The 25,178-nt window shown below is 47.5% G+C and overlaps 2 protein-coding genes across 2 annotated transcripts; one reads left to right on the forward strand and one right to left on the reverse strand.

The window, feature by feature from the left end:
* The first annotated feature begins 497 nt into the window (after nt 1-497).
* YBEY (ybeY metalloendoribonuclease) lies at nt 498-7,905 on the forward strand. Its single transcript, XM_006163134.3, has 4 exons — nt 498-721; nt 4,829-4,957; nt 6,333-6,401; nt 7,606-7,905. The coding sequence occupies exons 1-4, from the start codon at nt 512-514 to the stop codon at nt 7,690-7,692; spliced, it is 495 nt and encodes a 164-aa protein (XP_006163196.1). The 5' UTR covers nt 498-511; the 3' UTR covers nt 7,693-7,905.
* Nucleotides 7,906-11,498: 3,593 nt separating this feature from the next.
* CUNH21orf58 (chromosome unknown C21orf58 homolog) lies at nt 11,499-25,178 on the reverse strand. The gene is made up of 7 exons (XM_027766195.1): nt 24,586-25,178; nt 23,700-23,728; nt 22,690-22,771; nt 22,028-22,192; nt 20,243-20,354; nt 12,940-13,052; nt 11,499-12,634 (listed from the first exon to the last, which is right to left on the reverse strand). The coding sequence occupies exons 1-7, from the start codon at nt 24,643-24,645 to the stop codon at nt 12,392-12,394; spliced, it is 804 nt and encodes a 267-aa protein (XP_027621996.1). The 5' UTR covers nt 24,646-25,178; the 3' UTR covers nt 11,499-12,391.

Here is a 25,178-nt window from a genome sequence, read left to right on the forward strand (position 1 = left end):
CGGGCCCGCGCCCCCCCGGCTGCGCCCGCGGCGCGAGCCTCAGCTGGGCAGGGAGTGCAGAGGGAGCCGGCGCTTCGTAGCGCGCGGCGGGCTGGAGACGCGGCGGACCGACTTCCGGTTCCGCTGACTGTCCGGGTCGCGCCATGCCCACAGCGTTCGCGTTCCGCTGCCCTGCGCTGGTCTCCCGATTGGACTGGTTGTCAGTTCCAGGCCGCGGTACTTGCGCTGGGGCCTTGCACCCCGGTGCACAGAGGGGGACCTCGAGCGACTGCGCTCCGCACCCAGAGCAGTCCACCCATCCTCGAGGGTCTTCCCTCCACCGGCCTGGACTTCCAGCGTTCCTTGAGCGGTCGCGCTCGGCTGCTCCCACCTGTTCAACTTCCTCCTGCACGCTTGTCTCCATTCCTTCCTAAGGTGAACGTCGGCCTCGCACAGCTTCCACCAACCCACTCCGGTCTCAGACTTGAGCGCAAGTTCCTTTCCACACCGTCTTCAGAGCTGACTTCTTGAAATGAGTCTGGTGATCAGAAACGCGCAGCGGGTCATCCCCATCAGGAGGGCGTGTCTTCGCCAGAAGGTGGAGGCCGCCAGGAGGATTTTGGGTGTGCATAAGTTCGCACTGGGGCTTGTCTGCGTAGACAACAGGAACATGCGGCGCATCAACCGGGTCTACAGGCAGAAAGATGTGCCCACCGATGTGCTTTCTTTTCCGTTTCATGAGGTAAGCAGTACGACCCTTTTTTCATTTAGCCTGCCTTCCACAGTTCCTAATTAATTATACTACAGGCGTGAATTTTCATTTTCATTTCGAAAATGTTAAAATATTTACAAAAATAGTGTCAACCTAAAAAGGAAGGCTGACGCACAGTAAATGAAGTGAGCAAAGTATGTTTGAGTCACAAATTGCCCAGCTACACAGGTTAGTTGCCTAGAATGTGTGCTCCAGAATGACTGTCAGGTCATTTGTTTATGTAACAAGCAGAAGGTCAAGAAGAGAGGAGGTTAGAAGATGTTTGTCAAGAATTTCACCTGGGGGGACCAGCAGTTAGTGTAACGGTTATGTCGCTGGACTCCCACGTAGTCCACCGCTTTTAGAGTCCCGGACCCGGTGGCTTAAACTCACGCCAGGCGCGTGTGCCTGCATGCCCAAGATCCCGAGAATGGAGGAGAAGGGATTGCAGCATGGCCATCCCCGCTGGGGGGTGATTTCTCGCTTTCTATCTATCTGTCTCTGTCTGTCTGGCGAATGCATGCACCCTATAGCCAAAACCTCTCTCAAAAAAAAAAAAAAAAAATTTCACCTGGGGACCCATTGTAGTGCAGTAGTTAGGTACTGAGGGCAGGGAGCTCTCCTGTGGCCCATCAGAGTTTGAGTCCTCACTCAAAACAAAGCAGTTGAGTGAATTAGCAGGATCCTGACAGGACAGAAAAATGAGCCAAAAAAGGATTTCAATGTGACCCAGAGAAAGAAAGAAAGAAAAATTTAAAAATTTACATTGGTCCATTTAAAATAACTTGGGCTTAGGCCCACAGGTGGCGTGGTGGTTAAAGTGTAGGACTGGACTGCCATGTGGCCGTCCAAGATTCAAGTTCTGGACTTGGTGACTTGCTTTCTTACTTTCCCTGTCTCTCATACTGTCTCTGGTCAAATTGAAAAATAATAATAACAAAAAAAATTAAATAGAAAAATAATTAAAAAAAAAAAAAAAAAAACACCTCAGACTTGCCAGCTATGGCCTGGTGCTTAAGAGACATTGGATCCCACAGCCATGCACTTCTAGTCCCAGAACCAGCGGCTTGAAAAACATGCCAGATGCATGTCATACATACCCAAAATCCCAAAAGGAGAGAGAAATGGAGGAGAGGAGATTGTGGCTGTGACTGTTCCCTGCGGAGGGGGTATGCTTTCCCACCCCACTAGTGTACACATGCACCTTTTGGCAAATTCATAAATAAAATAATTCAGGCAACTGGCTATACATTATTCTTTACATCATGGATTCTGGACACATTTTGATGAAGAAAAGGTAGGGTTCACATTGTAAATTGAAACATGCCTTTTGGGCAATAACCCCAGTGGGTAAGGGGGCATAACTAAGACTTGTGTACTCGTGCCTCTCTTGGAATCATTGAACCTTAGATTTCACAGATTGCTCTGAACTGCTTTTCTTTCTAAGTAGAGAGAGCCACCTGATCAACTCCCAGAGATCAGTCCCCATTACCCAGGGCCACAATTCCCTGTTAAAGCCAACAGAAGAGGGAAGGTGACTGGATTCCACCTCTTTGCTCCACCCTCTTTACTTTAATTCACTATCAGTTAATTAAAAGAGAAATTTAAAGTTTCTCTGCAGTTTTAAGAGTGACTCAGTAATGGATATATATATGGATTGAAAATATTAGAAGAACTGTGGGGTTGGCTCTCGGGCATAGTAGGTAAGGCAGTTGGATCCCACATGGCCAACCATGCAGTTCCAGTCTGGATTTTGGCTTGAGAAACACTCAAGACTGGGTGCATGTATTTGCATGTACATGTATATGCACTCAAAATCCTGAAAGGAGAGAGAGGTAGAGATGAGACTGCTGTGTGACTATTCCCATAGCGGGTATACTCTCCATTGCCTCTGTCTCAGTCCCTCCAACAAGCACACATGCCCTCTATTTAAAATAATAATAATAAAGTAACTCTGAAAATAAAAGAACAGACGGATAAATATATTCTTTTTCTTTTTTAAGGGTTTTTGCCATAGGGTACAGGTACTTGCTGGAGAGAGCTGAAAAAACAGAGACAGTGAGGGAACCAGCAGTTAGCGTAATGCCTATGTCGCTGGACTCCCACGTAGTCGACCGCGGTTCATGTCCCGGACCCGGTGGCTTAAAACTCACGCCGGGCGCATGTGCGTGCGTGCCCAAGATCCCGAGAGGAGAAGGAGGAGAAGGGATTGCGGCGTGACCATCCCCCCTGGGGGATGATTTCTCGCTTTCTGTCTCTCTGTCTTTCTCTGTCTGGCGAGCGCACGCACCCTACAGTGAAAATCTCTCAAAAAAAAAAAAAAAACAGAGACAGTGAGAGGGAAAGTGAGAAGTTACCCTCCAGAGGCGATGGGCCATACTGCAATCCCTTCTCCTCCTGGGATTTTGGGCGTACATATAAATGTACCTGGCCTGATTTTTAGGCTGCCAGGTCCTGGAAACCAGCCCTAAACCACTATGCCACCTGCTGGTCCCAGGTGGATAAATTTTTTTTAAAGAAGTATTTATTTAATTTATATTTATTCATTCATTTATTTACATTAATTTGACTAGAGAGAGAGAGAGAGGGAAAGTGAGAAAGCAAGCCACCAGGTCTGGGACTTGACCATGGTCAGCCATGTGGGAGTATCCAGCACCTTAACCACCATGCCATCTGCTAGCCCCCCAGGTATATAATTATTTTCAACTAGGGATCAGCAGTGGCATAATGTTTAATGTCACTGGACTCCCATGTACTCAACCACGGTTTGAGTCCCAGACTCAGTGGCTTAAACTCACACTGGGCACATGTACGTGTGTGCCGAAGACCCCGAGAAGAGAATGGAAGAAAAGGGATTGCAGTGTGGCCATCCCCCCGGGGTGTTGTTTTCTTGCTCTCTGTCTTTCTGGCAAGCGCTCGTACCTTATAGAAAAACCTCTCCGAAAAAAAATTTTTTTTCAACTAATGTGCTCCAAATATCTATCAAGTTACTGTTTACATTATGTAAATGACTCATTCAAGGGTTTGCACTTTGCAAGTAGTAGCATAAATCAGAACAACCCTTTTTTTTTGTTTTTTTGGAGAGGTTTTTGCTATAGCGTGCGTGCACTCACCAGACAGAGAGAGACATAGAGACAGAAAGCGAGAAATCACCCCCCAGGGGGGATGGCCACGCCGCAATCCCTTCTCCTCCATTCAAATAATACTTTCAAAAGAGTTGTTCTGGGACCAGCAGTTAGCGTAATGGCTATGTCGCTGGACTCCCACGTCGTCGACCGCGGTTCGAGTCCCGGACCCGGTGGCTTAAAACTCACGCTGGGCGCGTGTGCGTGCGTGCCCAAGATCCCAAGAGGAGAATGGAGGAGACGGGATTGCGGCGTGACCATCCCCCCTGGGGGGTGATTTCTCGCTTTCTTTCTCTCTGTCTCTCTCTGTCTGGTGAGCACATGTGCCCTATAGAAAAAAACCTCTCAAAAAAAAAGAAAGTAATATTTGGCAATGTACATCAGGAATGTTTAAAACATATGTGTGTCACACCTAGGGAAATAAATCAAAAGGAGATAAAATACCTAATGTATAATATAAGATATATTTCAATGTTTACTCACTGTTTTCCGTAATAGGAAGAATTTGGAAGTATCTCAAATATTCCAGCCACTGGTGATGCTCAGTGCAGCAGTCTCAACTGCATGTACTGGTCTTGTAATCTTATGTGTGAGAAAATGTGAAAGGCTGTCTAGAACAAATACCCAGGGGAAAGGACAGAAATGTGAAAGTGTGTCCATGAGATGATTTAACCATGCAGAAGTTGAAGATGTGTGTGATTCAGATTGGGAGGGGTGAAAGAAATGGAAAGCCATTCATTGACAAAGTATTGTAGGATGCTCTTAGGTCACTCGTATGTCAAGCTGTGCAGTCCACCCCAACAGACCACGTTGGTCCTGCAGTCTTGGGCATGCAACTGGAGAGCCATGTGGCCAGAGAGCAAGTACTTATCTGCTTGGGTACTACCAAGCTGGGGTCTTCTAGGATGAAGTGTTAGTCTACAGGCAGGTTACTAAGGTGATGTTTCCTAAGTCTGTATTTCCTCACTTTCAGAATCTGAAAACAGGTGAATTTCCCCAGCCTGATTTTCCAGATGACTACAATCTGGGAGACATTTTCTTAGGAGTGGAGTATATCTTCCAGCAGTGCAAAGAAAATGAAGATTACTATGATATTCTGACTGTAAGTAGGGATGTCCTGGCCGATAAAACATGGACCACACAAAGGGGTGGAGAATTTGGCCTGGTGTCCACCCTAGGTCCAAGGGCACGGTAAGGAGAGAACCTATACAAACAGAAGAGAGAGTGCCCTAACCAAGTTGGGTCTGCCTGCCCCATACGATGAAGAGTCAGGGGCCTTCTCAGCTTTTATCTCAGGATGGGTAGGCTGCTCTTACCTGACTCAGACCTTCTGGATCTGTGCTGCCAAAAGTGAGAAAATGGGGGGAGTCGAACCTCCAGGACTTTCTAGCTCTATTTCTCTTCATCTTCATGCAAAAAAAAAAAAAAAAACAAAAAACAACACAACAACAACAAAATGGGATTCTGGAAGCAGTATGTGTGATTGAATAGTATTTAACTGGCTATAGATTCAACTGAGGAACTGTCCCCTGGGACAGCCATACACACCTAAGTCACAACCCGGTGATACTGCCTATGGGGAGGTGAAGGGTATAAATAAGCCTTCTTCCTGAGAGTGACAGGAAGTGACCCAGCAAAACACTCAGCCCTGGGGGCTCTGTAGACATATGCTTCCACAGTCCCCACCGTTGTACCCCCAGAAAAATCTGTTCACTGGCCTGCCCCTGATATTACCTCTCTGTGGGTAATATTACCCACATATTACCCTGACAAGAGGGCCAGCTCCTCACTCCTAGGACCCTATCCTCACCAGCACAGGCCAAGCCAGGTATGCTCCAGGCTGACTCCCAATTGCACCCTTCTTCCACCCACTCCCTTTCTTGTCCTCATACAGCTCCAGGTACATCTTACCTCCATACCCTCCTTCCACCTCCCCAGCCCATGCCTACCTCTGTCTCTTGGCTGCAGCGTCCCTCCCTGCTCCTCTTCCCCACCACTTCCTCAAAGGAAGGTCCTCACAACCTCCTGGTTCAGAGGCTTCTCCAAGCTCTGGGCCTGGTACCCTCCGCAGTGGGCTTTATTCCAACCCTGTCCCAGGTGGAGGCAGGCCATAATGAGACCTCTACCTCTGCCTCCAGACCTACTTCTACCCACTCATTCCACCTCTATCCCCTCAGCCCTCCTTGACATCTACACCAGGAGCCGTCAGGTCTGCCCCGTTTACTCTCTTCTCTCCCACCCCATTAGTGCACTTGACCCTCCCAGGACTGGGCCTGGGGTGCCTTCCTTCTTAGCTCAGGCATGTGGCCCCACTTCCCCTTCCTTCTCTCTAACCACCTGGTACTTTCTCCTACCTGCCTGACTCCTTTCATTAATGTCTTCTACACTCTGTCCTTGCCAAGGGTACCTAGCAGATGTTTCCAAAAGGCTACCTCCTGCTTGATCTTCCTCCAGCTGTGTTTTAATTATCCTGACAGGTGACAGCCACCCATGGACTCTGCCACCTGCTGGGCTTCACACACAACACAGAGGCTGAATGGCAAAAGGTATGAGTCCAGCTGGCCCAGCCTACTGGGAGATGGGCTGGGGGTGGGTGTAGAGGTACATTGGTTCCTGATGAGGCATCCCATGCCTCTGCCCAGTCCCACCCCCACCACTACCATGTACCTGATGGCCCCAGGCTCTCCTGGTCCTGCCTGAGAAAAATTCACACTTACTCGTTTGTTTTGTTTTTATTTGACCACAGAGAGACAAAGAGAGAGTGAGAAAGGGAAGTGAGAAGGTAAGCTGCCAGGTCCAAGACTCGAACCACGGTCAGTGTGGGAGTCCAGCGCCCTTAACCACCACGCCAGCTGCCAGCCCCTACACTTATTTGTTTTAAATACGAGCACCCCAGATCCTTCTAACTCACTACTGAAAGGATGGCTTAGGCAGACAGACTGAAAGCTACTCTTCTCCTGGGCACTTGTGGCAGATACTTGGCCAATAGCTTAATGTTTAGAAATCCTTTCCAAGAGAAATTATGAGTGCACACTCAGGGTCTGGATGGAAACCTGTTGTGTGAATGGAATCAGTGTTTTGTTTCCTCTGAGGGTGCTGTTATTACTCCATTTACAAAAATCTGTGTTGCTACTTCCTATTGTGTTAATAGATTCAAATTATATTTGCGATCAAACAGCCCATTTCCCTGAAAGACAGGACAGATATTTTTTTCTTGATAAAAAAGAATTTGATGTAGTTGGCTGCTCTGGCCCCCAGGCCCTGGGTGTTGCCCTTGGCTCTCTCACTTCTTTACTTATCCCCATAAACTTCCTGTATCCTCCAGCCTGGCCAGCTGGGGGAAACCCCAAGCTCTGTCCTCAGCCTTCAGTGCAGCCTGTCGGTGCCCCAGGGTTGGGCTCAGGGCCCTTCCCCAAGGGGACTTGTCCTCAATCACTCCTACCTGCTTCCCCCAGGCCAATCTAAATCCTGCCCTCCCCAGTCTGTCTGGCTCATTCTTCCATGGCCTCGGGCAGTGCTCCTGCTCCTGTCTTATATCCCAGTCCCACCCCACCTCTCCATCGGCCCCCTCCCCCACACAAACCTTCCCACACTTTCCCTCCCATTGTATTCTCAGGTGCCTGCAAAGGTGAGCAGAACAGAACCCGGACAGAATTCCAATCTGTAGGAGTCCACCTGCCTGAACAAGGCACTGACAGGTAGGGCGTCCAGTCCTTGGGGAGGGCTTAATGTGTCCTCACTCTCTTCCAGATGTACCAGAAGGAGAAGCAGGTGCTGGATGAACTGAGCAGATGCACCCGGACCAGGCTCCAACCTCTGAGCAAGGGCCTTTTCTGATGACCTTAGATCCCCTGACACCAGGATGGAGGGTATGAGAGGTGGGCTCTCCCCTTGGGCCCGGCAGACCTATGGCTCCTCAGACTGGGCACAAGCCCAGTAAATTCCAGGAGTGAACCTGAACATAGATTTTTGTTCATTATTATGATTGAAATAATTCTAAGCCATTGGAATTAAGAGATGGAACATATAAACCATGCTCTTCTTTGGGCATCTGTGATGCCTCTGAGTTCCAGTGTTTCCCCCACTTCAGAACTGACCAAGCAGGCTGGCACCCTTCCTTCCTGCTGGGGTGTGCTCTTTCAGGTGGGCCATTAGCCCCAACCTCAAGCACTCTGTCCACTTCAGCTTTACCTTCAAGGAGAGTAATAATAAGCCTGAGGGGCCAGCTAGCACCAGGTCCACGGTACTGACCCACAAGGACACAGATTGCTCTATCCAGTGTTCTCTCCTGAGGTGTATTGCCTGTGGCCTATCCTTGCTTGAGGAACCTATGATCTGGCATACCCAGGACATTTGAGTCCCCAGAGACTAGAACCGCAGGAGGCAGAAAGCCAGCTCTGAGGAGGGACAGAAAGTATTACTGGGCTTTCCCCACAGTTCTTTTTTTTTTTAAATTAATTAATTTATTTTTAAACAATCATTTTATTTTATTTTATTTATTTATTAATTTTAATCTGACCAGAGAGACAGAGAGAGAGAGAGAGAAAGCAAGCCAACAGGTCCAGGACTCGAACTGCAGTCAGCTATGAGGGGGTCCAGCACCCCTAACCATTATGCTACCTGCCAGCCCTGTCCACCACTCTTTTTAGAAAATCCTGACTCACCGGCAGATGTCCTGCTACATCTTAGGATGCACATTAAAACCTGCAGGATGGAGCCAGCAGGTAATGTAGTGGTTAAGGCACTGGACTCCCACATGGCCAACTACGGTTCAAGTCCCAGACCTGGCAGCTTGAAAATCACTCCAGGCATATATGTATGCATGCCCCAAGTCCCAGGAGGAGAATGGAGTCGAAGGGATTGTAGTGTGGCCATGCCCCCTGGGGAGTGATTTCTTACTTCCCCTCTTGCTGTCTCTCTTCTCTCTGGTGAGCACATGCACCCTATGGCAAAGACCTTAAAAGTAATAATAAAAAACTCCCTGTGGGCTAGCAGATGGCATGGAGGTTAAGGCAGCTGGATCCCACATGGCCAGCTATGGTTTGAGTCCCACACCTGGAGGCTTGAAAATCACACCAGGCATGTGTGTGTATTCAAAGTCCCAAAAAGAGAATGGAGGAAAAGAGGATTTCATCCCCCTGACGGGTGATTTCTCATTTTCTCCTCTCTCTCTCTGGTGAGCACACTCTGTTGCAAACAGAACACAAAAACCTGCAGACCCAGCATTGCAGAGGTATCACACTACTCTCTAAAATGCTACATCCTAGGTGCAGGCAGGTGGGCAAAGCCACCAGATACAGACACCTCAGGTCTCTAGAGGGATCCTAGTGATGAAACAGCCTCTCGGAGACTCTTTAAAGCCCTATAAGTCAATAATACTATCATGTTGGTCATTTATCTCTGCCATTAAGCAATTCAGAAACATGGACATCACTCCCACTGTGTTTGCTTGTCTTAGCCTGGACTTCCCTACTGGCTCTCAGGAACCTAGAATAGGCCAATGTATTCCCAGTCATTGCTGGCTATGTATGACCTGCCTGCTCTTAAGATTGTTTGCCAGTTTAATGTTTAATACAGGAAAAGGAACAGAGATAACCCCAACAAAAGCTCTTGGGTCCACAGTCCTTTCTATCTTGAAGAGACTGCAGGAGTCCTGAGGCCAGCTGGTCCTATCCATGGGTATTTTGGAGATGATTCCTAGATCCAGGGCAGGAGAAGCCTCTGTTTACATGTTGTGGCACACTCGGGGATCCTCCAGGGTATAAGCCTCGGGGTAGAATGCAGGGAGAAATGCTGAGGGTCAGGAGGTGGGGGAAGCATCTTTCTTTGCTAATGCCCAAATACTTCCGAAGGACTGGTTCAGCCCCTGCCCCCCTCTTAGATGTGGCCCCAGCCCAAGTACAGGCCAGCCCAGGTCAGTGGTACCTTCCTCTCGGGCTCTCACAGAACCCAGATATTCTTGAATGCCAAAACACGAATTTCCTTCATCCCTGCTAACCTGGCAAGGGTGGGCTTTTCCATGATGATCAACTTCTGCCAAACTTCTCCCCTCTATTGAATTAATAATTATGTTGAATAAAACCAATGAGAAATGCCATGGTAGAAAAAAACCAGTGCAAAAATAGAAAATAGGGTTAGACCTTTAATGTGTAATACAAGAAAAATGAAATTCATGCTTTTCACAAGAAAACAGGGTTTGGGATCACATTCAAAGGTGTGTGAAAAGGTGGTTCTGAGATGTCAGATGTCACTACCCTTAAAGTGTCACTTCCCACCCAGACCTATCCATACATATGAGCAGCACGAAGCACTCATGCTCAGGAGCTCAGCCGGGAGGAAGCCCACATGCCGCTGAGCTGGGCGCAGCTCCATGGTGGTCTTGCCTCCTACCTGTGGGATTCCGAGACACAAAGAGAAGGATGGTTGCTACCTGTGCAGAATGTAGAGGGTAGCATAATTTATTGTAAAAAGAGCTAATGAAATCATTCTTAACAGGAGTGTTTAAATAAAAATATTAGAACAGCTGGGAAGCATAATAAAGTAAATTAAAAGGCTAACAGAAAGTAAAGATTAAAGGCATATACTGATATGGCAAGAAGCCCCAACAGAACCATAAGAAACCAAAGAGAAAGAAAGCTGTCCTTTCCTCAAGTTCTTCAGGCACCTCTATACAGCTGCTTCTGAGTTATATCCAGAGGAAAGCCTTGCAAACTCATGCATAAATCTATCCATATTTATAGTACTTGTGTGCTCTTTTTCTATGTGTATGGCCCTCAGAAAGTTCATAGAAATACATATTATGAAAAATGGGGGGCCAGCAGGTGGCATGCTGGTTAAGGCACTGGACTTCTACATAGCAGACTGTGTTTCAAGTCCCAGGCCCAGCAGCTTTGCAAATCATGCAGGAGTCTGTGCATGAGTGCCCTAAATCCTGAGAGGAGAATAGAAGAGAAAGGATTTCAGCAGGGCTATCCCCCCCCCAGGGGTGATTTCTCGCTTTCTCTCTGTTTCTCTGGTGAGCACACACATCCTATAGCCAAAACCTAAAAAGAAAGAAAAAAGAAAAAAATAAGAAAGAAAGAGAGAAAGGAAAGATTGTAAGATGAGGAACTCATCCTAGATTCTCTAGGTGTGTCCTATGTCAAAAGAAACATAAGGCAGGAAACCAGCAGTTAGCATAATGGCTATGTCGCTGGACTCCCATGTAGTCGACTGTGGTTCAAGTCCTGGAACCAGTGGCTTAAACTCACGCCGGGCGCGTGTGCATGCGTGCCCAAGATCCCGAGAAGAGAATGGAGGAGAAGGGATTGCGGCGTGGCCATCCCCCCTGAGGGGGGTGATTTCTCGCTTTCTGTCTCTCTGTGTCTCTGTCTGTCTGGCAAGCACACGCACCCTATAGCAAAAACCTCTCCAAAAAATAAAAAAAGAAACATAAGGCAGAGGAAGTGGGAAATTTTTTTATTTTTGTAGAGATTTTTGCTCTAGAGTCCATGCGCTTGCCAGAAAGACAAAGTGATAAAGTGATAAATCACCCCCTACAGATGATGGCCACACCCAGTCCCTTCTCCATTGTCCTTTTGGGATTTGGGACATGCGTACACATGCGCCTGGCATAAGTTTGAAGCCTCCAGATCCAGGACTCAAACTGAGGTTGACTACATGAGAGTCCAGTGATGTAACCATTACACCATCCACTGGCCTCTAGGCAGAAGGAAATTTGAGACAGACTGAAGAGGAGAAGGCCATGTGAAGACAGAGGCAGGCACTGGAGTGAAGCTACCGCAGTCGAAAGAAAAACTGCATGGATTTTAAAACTTTGTGCACTAAAATTTCTACTTTAATTTTATTTCCATGGGCTTTTTGAAGCCCCCATACACACACAGGTGCACACACAAAGACACACAGAAGGGATCGCGTCACACAGTATTCTTCCGCTGTAGCGTGAGGGTGGCAAATAGGTCTCCCTGGTTACTATGTGTGACTTAGTTAATAGTATTTCCCCTGCACAGGAATGCTTACAATTTTGTGTGGTTAAAGCTATTGGTCTTTTCCGTTATGGCTTGTGAGCCATGTTTTTCTTAAATGCTTCTCTGATGAAGCCATTCTATTTCATATTCCAGTGGCTTCTATGGCCTCCATGCACATCTGCCTGGTTTTCCCCACCATACCAAAAGAGGGTGCTGAGCTATGTCAGACCCTGTGCTTACCACAGCCAGGGAGGAGCTCACATGCCTGGAGCCTGCGTGGGCATCATACCCTCAGGGGCCATCCTAAGGGAAAAGCAGAGTGGTGCCCCTGGGTGTAATCACTGCCCAGTCTAGTTCTCAGCTAACACAGTGTGAGAACCACCCTGGGTGGGGACACTCTGCAGCCCCGCTTGTGCTGAATACTCCATGGACATTCCTTTGGGGTTAGACAAATAACCCAAACTGCAGTCAGCTTCCCCAGGTCTGGCATGGGGCCCCAGTTACCTCTTAACCTGAGACAGACCTGCTGCCATGGGAGTCCAACCCAGTACACTAGCCTACCCCCAGACTCACGAACTGAGGGCAGGCAGGGTGGTGGCAGGACCAGCCATGTGGTGCACAGTGGGCGGGAAGCCAGCTGGTGGGAGCGTGGTAGCCGCAACGAGTGGGGCCCACATAGAGTAGCCAAGTGGGGTGCCAGTTGCAGATCCAGTCTGTAGTGGGGCAGGGGGTGCATAGTGGTGGTGGTGGTGTACCGCGGGCAGCTTCTGTCTCTCAGCTCGCTGGACAACCGGGCGAGCCCACTGCGGGTCCTGGCACAAGAAATACATTAGCTAACTCAGGAAACTACCAGTATCCTTTTCCCAGTGCCATCCCTGACTGGGTGGTCAAAGCACAAGTGTATCTCCTCTAGAGGTAGCATTCCGGACCCAAACCACACAGTCCACCAACCCTCTCCTCTGGGTGGGCCTAGGTAGCATCAAGAGCAGACTCAGAGCCAGAGTGCCCTTCCAGAACCACACAGATGCTAAAAACTTCCCTCTGAAAAAAAAAAAAAAAAAACAGTTTCCATGCGGGTGGTCACCTTGGATTTGGGGCCTACTGGGACTGAGCCTACCTGTGGAGTGGTAAATGGTATTAGCCCTGCTGGGGGCAGGGCTTTGAGCATCATATTCTGCATGATGACCTGGTGCATCTGGGCGTTCTGCATTAGCATCATCTCCACCATGTCTGAAAGGAGAAGGCAGGACGCCAACCACCTTGAGATCAGAGCCTCTACTTCTCTGTTTTAAAAGGGTGCCTTCAAGCCCTTGAGAACATTCAGCACATGTGCAGGTCCACTAGGCCATGTTCTTTTTTGTTATTATTATTTTTTATATTTTCCCACAAATATTTACATATCAAAATATTTTTGTTTGTACTCTATAGTTCTTAACAATAAACTTTTAAAATTTTCAAAAAACTAAATTTGAATAACTTTGAAGATATTTTTTATAATTTTGTTTATGAATCTATAACAACAAAGACAGTATGCTTTTAAATATTTTTGAGAAAATATTTACATGTCAACTGTTGAGAAGCAAACTCCATGCACACAATTCACACATAAACCTTCCCAACTCAGTTCTGCCTACCAAGTATTCTGTGGTTTACTATCTGGTAGCAAAGATCATTCTCTTTTTCTTCCTTCAAGTCTTCCTCAAGGTAATCCTCTGGTTGTGGCCTCTCTTGCAATCTCGACAGATTACAATGCTGGGCTGGAAAAGTCCCAGTTATTTTATGTTATGAATTCTTTCAGATGGTGTCTCTAATCCTCTCTGCCAGGCAGAACTGTTTATGGTGCCAGGAAATTTTTCCAAGAACTTCTGTTGGCTTTCTTGAGATCTACCTTAGTTCCATCGTTTTCTAGTCATACCTTCAGATATGACATTTCAGTCAAAGCCCACTGGGCCACTTTCTGAGATGTGGAACTTCTAGGTCACAGAGTGCATGCATTTTAAAGTTTTATTGATGGTGCCCAGTTGGCCTCCAGTTTGCCTTCCTGCTAAAGATTTTTTTTCCCCAAAAGGCTTTTTCTGTACATGTAACAAAGGACTGTGATGGTTTAGCTCTGTGGTGTGGGTTAAGGCAACTGGATCCCACATGGCCAGCCATGCAGTTCCAGTCCCAGACCCAGATGCTTAAGAAACACTGGGCTTGTGGCCGGCGGGTGCCATAGTGGTTAAGGTGCTAGACTCCCACATGACTAACTATAGTTCAAGTCCCAGACCTGGCAACTTGCTTTCTCAATTTCTCTCTCTCTCTCTCTTTCTCTGTTCTACTAAAATAATGATGATGATTATGGTGAATAAAGTTAAATAAGATAATTATTTTTTAAAAAAGAAACACTGGGCTTACATGTCTAAAATTCTAAAAGGAGGGAAAGATGGAGGAAAAGGGATTGTTGTGTCACCGTGCCCTGTTGGGTGGTGCTTTTTTCTGCTCTCTGTCTATCTCTTTTTTGGGAAGCATACATGCCCTCAAGCAAACAAGCAAGAAAGAAAGAAAGAAAAAATAAATAAATAAAAAGGAAGGATTGTGAGATGAGGAACTCATCCTGGATTCTGTAGATGGGTTCTATGTCCAACGATAGATGTAAGATAGAGGCAGCAGGAAATTTGAAATAAACTGAAGAGACCATGTGAAGATAGAGGCAGGCTCTGCAGTGGAGCAACTGCAATCCAAGCTGCACCTGAGCCTCCAGAGTGGAAAAGGCTAGCATTGGAGCCTCAGAGGAAGTGGCCCTACCCACATCTTGACTTAGGACTTCTGGCCCCAAGTCTGAGAGGGAATAAGTGTATGTTGTTTTCAGCCACCCAGTTTGAGCACTTGGTTACTGTAGGCACAAAAGAGGAATGTATTTACTAACCCCGGGTGCCATAAAACATTAACTTTGACAGTGTGATAAATCAAGGTGTATTCTCCCATAGCTACTTGACCCTGGAAACTACATAGTCCTGAGGCTCTGACAGCCTCCCGCCCTCGTCAGAATGAGCAGAAGCTGCCTCTCATGGCTAAGGGGGCTCAGACAGGCCTACCTGGGAACTGGGCCACTTGTGGGGCCAGGAGGGCCAGATCCCTGACAACACAGTTGGGGAATATTGCTCCCTGCAAAATGAGGTGAAGAGGCAGAGCAAACAGTCCTACTCTGGGCAAAGCCCTGAGATCTTGGTCTGGGGCAGCCCCTGTCCACCACCACCAGCAGCAGGACCCTCTGAAGGGGCCTTTCCCAAGGCAGACCCCTAGAATCCACACTGAGCAGAATCAAGCATGAAAAGATCAGACTTTGGGACCAGCAGTTAGCGTAATGGCTATGTCGCTGGACTCCCACGTTGTTGACTGCGGTTTGCGTCCCAGACCCGGTGGCTTAAAACTGACGCCAGGCACGTGTGCATGCATGCCCAAGATCCCGAGAGAACGGAGGAGAAGGGATTGCGGCGTGGCCATCCCCCTGGGGAGTGATTTCTTGCTTTCTGTCTCTCTGTCTCTCTCTGCCTGGCTGGCGAGCACATGCGCCCTATAGCAAAAACCTCTCAAAAAAAAAAAAATTGATATAACCCTTAAGTATTGTTATATCCTCCTGATCAGTTGAGTCCTTTATCATTATGAAATTGTTTTCTTTATCTCTGAGAGTATTTTTTTCCTTGTATTAGCATAGCCACTCTAGCTTTTCTTCTGATTAGTGTTAGCATGGTATATGTCTTTCCATTCTTTCACTTATAATCTATTATGTCTCTCTCCGTCTGTCTGGCGAGCGCATGCGCCCTACAGCAAAAAACTCAAAAAAAAAAGATCAGACATTTAGACAAAGGGAACTCTAGAGGGTCCAGAAATAGACCCCCACTGTTGGTTAACCTGCCTCAGGACAAGGATGGCACTTCAGCCTAGAGGGAAGCAAGTGTCTTCACTAAATGGCACAAGCCCCATTAGTATCTATAGCAACAATATGTTCTTGATTCCTAATTCACAGGACATACAGAAACTCCAGATGGATTCCTGTGGTAAACAATATAGAACACTGTCTTGAGTGGTCAGACTTCTCAGGACACAGAAAGCACTGACCATAAGGAAAAATGCCTGAACAACTGAACTTTGTTAAAATTATGAACACCTAGGGCCAGCAGGTGGTGTGGTGGTTGGGGTTCCAGATCCCATGAGCCCAACCCTGTGATTCAAGTCCCAGGCCCAGCAGCTTGAAAAAAAAAAAAACACTGTGCGGACCCAGCAGATGGCTTATGGTTGTGCCACCAGACTACCACGTAGTCGACCTCTGTTGGAGTCCCAGATTGGAGGCTTGAAACTCATGCTGGTTGCATGTGTGTGCATGCCTAAGATATCAAGAGGAGTCAAAGAGAAGGGATTGCAACATGACCATGGCAGGGGAGGGGTGATTGGTGATTTCTTGCTTTCTGTCTCTGTCTCTGTCTCTCCAATGCACGCATCCTAGCTCTTAGAAAAAAAGAAAGAGAGAAAGAGAAAGAAAAATACACTGGGCATCTGTACATGTGTGCCTGTAATCCAAAGAGGAGAATGGAGGAGAAGGGATTGTGGCGTGGCCATCCTCCCTGAGGGCAATTTCTCGCTTTCTGTCTCTCTGTCTCTCTCTGTCTTTCTGGCGAGTGCACGCAGCCTATAGCAAAAACTTCTCCAAAAAAAAAAAAAATCACACTGAGTGCATGTGTGCCCAAAATCCTGAGAGGATATTAGAGAAGAGATTGCAACATGGCCATCCTGCCGGGGGTGAGAGAGATGATTTCTCACTTTACCTCCCTTTCTTTCTGGTGAGCACTGTATCCTATACCAAAAAAACTAAAATAAAAATAATACATTTTTTAAAAAAAATTACGGGGACCAGCAGGTGGCGTGATGGTTAAGGTGCTGGATACACATACATGTTCGACCATGGTTCAAGTCCTGGACCTGCTGGTTTGCTTTCTCAATTTTCCTCTCTCTCTCTTTCTCTCTGTCTCTCTCTGGTAAAATTAAAATAAAATGAATGAATAAATAAATAAAATTAAATAAATCCTTAAAAATTTTTTTAAGTTAAAAATTACAGATATCTGTTTTGTTTTGCTTGTTTGTTTGGAGCGGTTTTTGCTATGGGGTGCATATGCTCGCTAGAAAGACAAACAGGAACAGAGAGACAGAAAGAAAAAAATCACCCTCCAGGTGGGATGGCCAGACCGCAATCCCTTCTCCTCCATTCTCTCGGGATCTTGGGCATGCACGCACTTGTGCCTGGTGTGAGTTTAAGCCCCCGAGTCTGGGACTCAAACCACAGTCGACTACATGAGAGTCCAGTGACATACCATTACACCAACTGCTGGTCCCGAAAATTATGGACATCTGTTAATCCGAAGGTGCTATGAAGAGTGCGAAGGGGCAGGCAAAGAAAGGGCATGATGCCCTTAATGAACATATCGAAAAGGACTCATTACAGAAAATGTAAAAAATTCCTAGGAATCAGTAGAAGGCAAAAGGCCCGGCATGGTGGCACAGGCGGTAGGTGTCACTCCATGATGCTGGAGCTATATGGGATGGCACAGGGGTTGGATCCTGGGTTGACCTGAACACACCAGGCACAATATTCCTGACTGCTGAGAAGGCTGGGGGAAGAATTATGGCAAGGCAAGGCCCTTGTTGGGAGATCCCTGCATGCCTTCCTATCGGCCTCTCTCTCTTTTTTTAAAAGAAAAAAAAAATTTTTTTGAATTTTATTTGTGTACTTTTATTTTTTATTTATTTATTTTTTTAAATTCGACCAGAGAGGGACAGAGTGAGTGAGAAAGAGAGAGAAAGCTAGAAAGCAAGCTGCCAGGTCCGGGACTCGAACCACAGTCAGCCATGTGGGAGTCCAGCGCCCTTAACCACCATGCCACCTGCCGGCCCCTGCCTATCTCTCTTGAAAAAAGGAATAAACTAATAAAAAAGAGAGAGGCAGATCACCTAATTTTTAAAATGGGCAAAATAGGGCTAGGCCATGGTGTGGTGGTTAAGGTGACTGGGTCCCACATGGCTGATTGTGCAGTTCAAGTCTCGGCAATTTAAGAAACACACCAAGCACCCTGCATATATCCCCAAAATCCTGAAAGAAGGGAGAGATGGAGGAGGAGGGATTGCAGTATGACTATACCACATGTGGGGTACTTCCTTTCTCTTTCTCCTTCTATTTGTCCTCACCTTTCCCAAGTGGATGCACCCTCTGGACACTTCACAAATGGCAAAAAAAATACATTAAAAAGGTAAAGTGCAAATTAAAACCAGGATGAACTTCCATTGCATGCCCACTAAAAGTTGCAGAAATGAAAAAATCTGAAACTACCAAGTGTCAGTGAATTGCCATGGGCAACTGAAGTGCTCATTCCTCCCATGGATGTGCATGGGCATAACTACTTTGGGAAACTGTTTGCCAGAATTTCCTGACCCAACCACTTAATCCCCAAAAACTCCCTTAGAAATGTGTGTTTCCAGACCAGCAGTTGGCATGATAGCTATGTCGCTGGACTCCCATGTAGTCAACCGCGGTTCACATCCTGCAACCAGTGGCTTAAAACTCAAGCCAGGCACATGTGCGTGCATGCCCAAGATCCCGAGAGGAGAATGGAGGAGAAGGGATTGCAGCGTGGCCATCCCCCCTGGGGGGTGATTTCTTGCTTTCTGTCTCTCTGTCTCTCTCTGTCTGGCTGGTGAGCGTGCCCTATAGCAAAAACCTCTTAAAAAAAAAAGAGAGAGAGAGAGAGAGAGAAATGTGTGTTTCCATTCACCGAAGATGCTGGAAGGACCAGAATACCTAGTTACAAAAGAAGGGACTCCCATCAAGGAGTAATAATAAAATGCAATACTGTGGGAGTCTGAATAAAGGTGACCACATACTGATGCCACAACCCAAGCATGTATATCATTACATGACAGAAAGGACTTTGCAGGTGTGATTAAGGAACTTGCAATGAAGCCAGCCCTGTGCATTGGGAGCCAGATCTCACATGGCCAACCTCAGTTCAAATCTTGGCCTTGGTGGCTTGAAAATCATGCTGGGTACACTTGCATGTGCATGCCCAGAAGCCTGACAGAATGGGGAAGTGAAGGATAAAGGACAGCAACATGACTATGCCCCACTGAGGAGATTTTCTCCCTCTCTCTCTCTCTCTCTCTCTCATATGCCCTCAGACAATGAAAGAAAACAGAAACTTGAGATGAAATGACCGCAACTCAATGTCCATACATGGATAAAGAAAATATGGTGTATCTATATAATAGAATATTATTCAGCTTGTCACTTGCTACAACATGGGTAAACTTTAAAGACATTATACCAAATAAAATAAGTCGGTCACAAAAAGACAAAGACTGGGGGGTCAGCAGGTTGCACGGAGGTTAAGGCAGCTAGATCCCACATGATCAACTGCACAATTAAAGTCCTAGACCCAGCGGCTAAAAAGACATGCTGGGTGCATGTGCATGTGTGTCCAAAATCTCAAGAGAAGAATGGAGGAGAGGGGATTGTGCTGACCATCCCCCCTAGAGGGTGGTGGGGGTGATTTCCCACTTTTCCTCTCTTTGTCTCTTTTCAGTAAGTGCATGTGCCCTATAGCAAAACTAACGCACACACACACAGAGACTGGGGCTGGCCCCGTGGCCTAGTGTTTAAGGGAGTTGGATCCCATATGATTGACCAAGGTTCAAATTCTGGCCCCAGCAGTTTGAGAAACACTGGGAATCTGTGAGTGCATTTTCAAAATTCCAGAAGGATGGAGAAATGAAGGGATTGTGGTATGACCACACCACACTAGAGTTTGGTCTCCTTCTTTCTCCCTCTCTGTCTCTTTGTCTTTCAAGAAATCACATTCACCCTCTAGCAGTTCTAACAAAATCAAATATTTAAAAGTTATTTAGGGGCCAGCTGGTGGCATGATAGATAAGGTGACTGGCTCTTAAATGGCCCACTGTATGATTCGAGTCCTGGACCAGCAACTTGAAAAACACATCTGGCATATATGTGTACATGTCCAAAGTCCCGAAAAGAGAACAGAAGAGACGGGATTAGAGGGTGGCCATCCCCCCTGAGGAGTGTTTTCTCACTTTCTCTCTCTGGCAGGCACATGTGCCCTTATAGCAAATTTTTAAAAAATGATTATAAAATAAGCAATTTAACTATGCTTTTTATATAGTTAATCATTGAATTAGCTGGATTTGAACCACACGGCTGCCCATGTGGAATCCAGCACCACAACCTCCATGCTACCTGCTGGCCCAATATAAGGACTTTTTATAATTAAAATTATTTTCATGTTGATTAGCCAAAATGATTGTCCTGCTTACAAAGATATTCTTGCAGTAGAGAATTTTATAAACCCCAAACAATATTACTATAGAAGGCTTACCTTCCTTAATACTTCCCAACCTTTGAGTGGGGAAGACCTGAGGAGGAGGAATCTGTGCGATCAGTGGCTGCTGAGGTAGCTGCTGAATGATGGTGGCAGGAGGCTGGGGGACCTAGGAAGAGCCAGGTGATTAGTTATCTGAATGTGCCTTTGGAGCATGTTCTGCAGTATCCACCTACCCATCTACCCTCCTCCTTACCCATCTATCCATGCATCCATCACTTCTTTTTTTTTTTTTTTTTTTTTGAGAGGTGTTTTTTTTGTTTGTTTTTTTCTTTGGTGTAGGGTGCATGCGCTTGCCAGAAAGACAGAGAGAGACAGAGAGACAAAAAGCGAGAAATCACCCCCTCACCAGGGGAGATGGCCACGCTGCGATCCCTTCTCCTCCATTCTCCTCTTGGGATCTTGGGCATGCATGCACACACGCCTGGTGTGAATTTAAGCCATCAGGTCTGGGACCCGAACTTCACTCGGCTACATGTGAGTCCAGTGACAGCCATTACACCAACTGCTTGTCCCCAATGCATCCATCCTTTCTAGGAGAACCATAAATGATCAAACCTAAAGGCTAAAATGGAAAAATCCTTCAATCCGGGTGCCTCTTAGGAGATGATATTTTTAATGTTTGCATGTTTAATGTTTCCTGTCTTCAGTAAGGTAAACTAATGCCTGGTTTTGTTTATTTGGCTTTACTAGATGGATCCAGCACATGACATTGTCAGACGTTTTTATATTAGCCATTTTAATTGGATGTAGTGGTACCCTATTGTGACTTTAATTTGATTCTCCCTAATGACTGATGGTTGTTGGGTTCCAGGGGCAGACCTGTGCAGAGAACTGCGGAATTGTCTTACTGATGTTTGCTCAGTTCTGTCCCAGTGACCTGTCTCTCTAGGCATTGATTTCACCTGCCCTCCCCACGCTATCCTCAGGGTCCCTCCAAGGACTGATGAGAGGATCCGTGGAGGTCTTAATACAGTGCCCCAGACATGGCAAATGTGGCTACTGTCAGCTCTTAACAGACAGCCTCTCAAAGCACTTTCACAAAGCTGTAGGTTGGCCCCAAGGTAGTAAAGGTGTGAGAGACCCCCATTCTTTTTTTTTTTTTTTTTTTTTTTTTTTGGGCGTTTTTTTTTTCGGGCCCGGGGGTTTCGTACAATTCAGTCCATAGCACATTTTAATATTCAATGTTTTTAATGTTTTAAATTACACAGTGTTATACTAAACATATGTTATTTCAGTTTTCATGACAAAAAATGATAGCATGTAAGGTAAGGCATATGTTAATTAGTAAAATTTAACCACTCCATATGAGTATACATATATTTCAAAACAACATACTGTGCATGATAAATATATATGATTTTCATTTGCCAATTAAAAAATAAATATATGTTGGTTTATCTATTCTTTTTTTTTTTTTTTTTTGAGACGTTTTTGCTATCGGGCACGTGTGCTTGCCAGAAAGAGAGACCAGAGAGACAGAAAGTGAGAAATCACCCCCCAGAGGGGATGACCATGCCATAATCCCTTCTCCTCCATTTTCCTCTCGGGATCTTGGGCACACACGCATACGCGCCCAGTGTGAGTTTAAGCCACCAGGTCCAGAACTTGAACTGTGGTCGACTACATAGTTCAGCAACATAGCCATTACACCAACTGCTGGTCCCAGAGACGCACCATTCTTCAGATTAGATGTCACAAACCCTCCCCACATTTCTGTAAAATCTCACCTCTGTCCTCCACCCCACCATGAGATGCTGGGTTTGGCCTTCACCCTCTTACCGAGTGCTGGATGATCCTGGGTGGCTCTGGGGCCAGCAGGGGCTGAGAAGCTGGGGTGTAAACACCCACTGGAGACATCTCTAGGGGCAGGACTGGCCTGTGGGCTCCTCTGTCTGCCCCCTTCCAGGTATGGGCCTGGGAGAGCTCATCCAGGAGGTGCTGTTCCTGCAACCCAAAGCAGAGCCTCTACACCTTGGGGGCTGCAGCTGCCTGCAGCAGCAACCCCAAACCACTGTGGTCTCTCAGGGAAGCAATGCCACCTTCTGGCCATACCTGGAGCACACAGACTTGGGCTGCTGGGGCCCTGGGGTCAATGCAAAGGTGTACTACTCACCAGTAGTGTGACCTCCTCCACCTCCTCGGAGTGTGGTTGACATAATTATTGTCTGCGTGGTCATTCCCAGTGACTGCCCAGTGAGGTGTGGACAAAGACCCCAGGTACCCTAGAATTCTTCCTGCTGGGCCTGAGGTCTGCTGGGCATTACCACCTTTGGTGTGTGCAACCCAGGCAGATTCTCACAAGGGCCCATTGTGTCCTGGCTGGTCACCATTTCTCAACCACCCCCCAATCCTCTACAAGTTGCAAACTCTAAGAAGCATCCCCAGGTGTCTAGCAAGTTCTCCCCATACAGCCTTGGTTCAAACATGGTGGCTGGGCCTACCCTGAGTCTCTGCAGAAGGGCCTTCCTTCTCCTCAGAGCACTCTGTAGGGCATCGTCCTGTTCGTCTTGGCTTCCTGGAAGGAAGCAGGCAGGCATATACTTGCTAGGAAGGCATTAGGTCTTGGGTAGGCGACCTGGAATGTGCCAGGTGCTTCACATCCCTAGGGGGGAACCCAGAGACTCCTGGATCAGGCCTCCTGTAAACAGGTGTCCTAGAGAAGGAGAACTCTTGTCCTCTGAGAGTGATCCAGGGGACTCAGTCTTTGAGTTGGGATCTCTACAGTGGATCCTTTCTTTCCTGGAGCCTGGTTTCCTCCCTTGGCCTGAGAAGGAATTACTCCCACACACCTGGTGCAAGGCGGACCTCCAGGGAGTGGTCTGCACTCAAGAGAAGGCCCTGGCTGGATTCTGGCCTCTTTCCCCAGGCACAGTGGCCCTGCCTTCTGCCATGCCTCCTGGAGCTGGGCTGCTGGGGATGCAGAAAGGCCTCTCTTCTGGAGGCTCATTCTGCCCTTGCTGCCAGATGACCTGGTTTGGACTTTACTTTGTAGATATGGGGCCCCAGCCTCTACCAGCCATTCTTGGAGCTGCCTGAATGCCCCACTAGCTATCACACCATCCAAAGAACAGGAATTGCTCCTCCAAGCCTCCTTGGCAGTGACAAGTCCCACAGGTCCTGGGCAAACTCAGGGTTCAGGAATTAGAGAAAATGGGTCTGATCTGGGTGTGACTTCAGAGCTGAGCAATCTTTGCAGGTCACCATTCTCTCTGTACCCCCATCTCCTCACCTGCACAATGGAGATAATGAATGCACCCTTAGGGTAAGCAGACTAACAGTGCTAACACATAGGTGTGCGCGTTGTAGGTGAGAACAGAAGCCTTTCAATTCTGTATGTGAAGGAAGTGTTTTAGGGAGTCTTGGAAGTAACAGGAGGGAAATTTCCATGGCTGTTGTTTCTCAAGTCCCCAGTTCTGTACCTGGCACAAGGTGGGGGCCCTCAGCGTTCCCTTCCATGTTCTCTCGTTCTTGTTCCAGTCTCTGTGAGGAAAAGGGACCGTGACCAGGACATTGACCCCAGGATGGACTAGGGGGCTCCCCATTCAGTGCCAGATAGACAGGTCAAGAGCAGGAAGTTCTGGATAAAGTTGGCATGAACAGGTGGCAGGGTGATGTCTTCCTCTTAGGGACTGTATTGGCCATGCATTCAGTGCAGCACGCATGACCTGTCTTAACATCTAAGAATGCTGCTCTTATAGGGTTTTTAGGCAAATACTGCCCCTCGGAGTGGACACAGGACCCTAAGCAGAGCAACAAAGGCATCGTCTATCCTGAAGTCCCAGCTGGCTCCCATGACAGCAGCCCACGGGCTACCTGGACTTGAGGTGCAGGGTTGGGAGAGGCAGGTGGCAAGCACTAAGGCTGCAGAAGAGGAAAAACATTGATGGGAACCTGTGCTTCAGTGACCTATAAGGACAGGCCAGCCAGCTGGCCGTGGAGCAACAAGGGACAGTTGGGAAGCCCCTGGACCTTGCCTAGCCCTGGGCCCTGTGTCTGGCACCATCAAAACAGGGAATGTCCCTTAAACAAAGACACCTAGGAGATAGGCTCCGAGCATTCTGGCTTGCGGTACTGCTTGCTTCCTGACTGTGGAAGCTGCTAGAAGAGCTTGCTTAGTTCTGTTTAAATTAAGAAAGAAAAAGAAACCAAAGAACTTCAGTTCCTCATTACAAGTCTAAAGACCACTGAAAGGAGTTCTCTATGGAGGCAGGAACCTTTTACAGGCAGTTGGCAAAAGGCAGGAGATGTGGCTGTCCCCGCTTCGGTGTGGTTTTCTGAGCCTGGAGCTGAGCTCTTTCCAAAAGCTGCTAAAACAGGAGCTTCCAGTTCTGTCTCACCTGTCCCAGGAGCTTCAGTGTGAGGCGGGCCACCTGGTCTGCCACGGAAGAGTCCAGCATCGCGGGAGTTTACCAGCCGACTGGAGGGCAGGGCGCTGCAGCCGTGCTAGAGAAGCACTGAGCACTGGGTTGGGGGCTGGGTACAGAATCTCCTGAGTGTCTAGGTTTACGTCCCGAAGACTGGCCTTGGTGGACAAAGAGGAGCCAAGTGGTGGCTGGCAGCAGGCCCCCTTGGAGTGCAGGGCAGCAGGCAAGGTGGCCCCGGTTCTGTGGTGTTGCCAAGCTGCAGAGGGTACCGGGAGGCCCCACGTTGCCAGGTTTCCACCCGGAGTCACTCAAGCTCTGCCTTGTTCCCATGCAGGGGTTACCTGTAAACACTGATCCCCAGGTGTGGCTGGGCGGGACTGAGTAGAAGGCAACCAAAGGGACAACAGCTAGGGCCAAATGGAGCAGATTCCTCTGACCTGGGGACAGCCTTCCCTCTGCCCCCATGAACCTCCTGGCCTCAAGACAGAGCCCAGAACATCTGCAGGGCAGAGGCTGCTCCATCCTTCCTCATGCATGGCCAGGCCTGCCACCCTGCTCAGGGCCTC

Source organism: Tupaia chinensis, unplaced genomic scaffold (genome assembly GCF_000334495.1).
Source record: "Tupaia chinensis unplaced genomic scaffold, TupChi_1.0 Scaffold141399_1, whole genome shotgun sequence".
Classification (NCBI taxonomy): domain Eukaryota; kingdom Metazoa; phylum Chordata; class Mammalia; order Scandentia; family Tupaiidae; genus Tupaia; species Tupaia belangeri.

Coding starts and splice junctions, on each gene's coding strand:
- YBEY (XM_006163134.3), top strand. CDS start 512: ATGAGTCTGGTGATCAGAAACGCGCAGCGGGTCATCCCCATCAGGAGG. Junction 4,958..6,332: donor ATTACTATGATATTCTGACT/GTAAGTAGGGAT, acceptor TTATCCTGACAG/GTGACAGCCACCCATGGACT. Junction 6,402..7,605: donor CAGAGGCTGAATGGCAAAAG/GTATGAGTCCAG, acceptor ACTCTCTTCCAG/ATGTACCAGAAGGAGAAGCA.
- CUNH21orf58 (XM_027766195.1), bottom strand. CDS start 24,645: ATGCTGGACTCTTCCGTGGCAGACCAGGTGGCCCGCCTCACACTGAAG. Junction 13,053..20,242: donor GTTGGGAAGTATTAAGGAAG/GTAAGCCTTCTA, acceptor TTCTCCTTTCAG/ACATGGTGGAGATGATGCTA. Junction 12,635..12,939: donor TACCATTTACCACTCCACAG/GTAGGCTCAGTC, acceptor TTCTTGTGCCAG/GACCCGCAGTGGGCTCGCCC.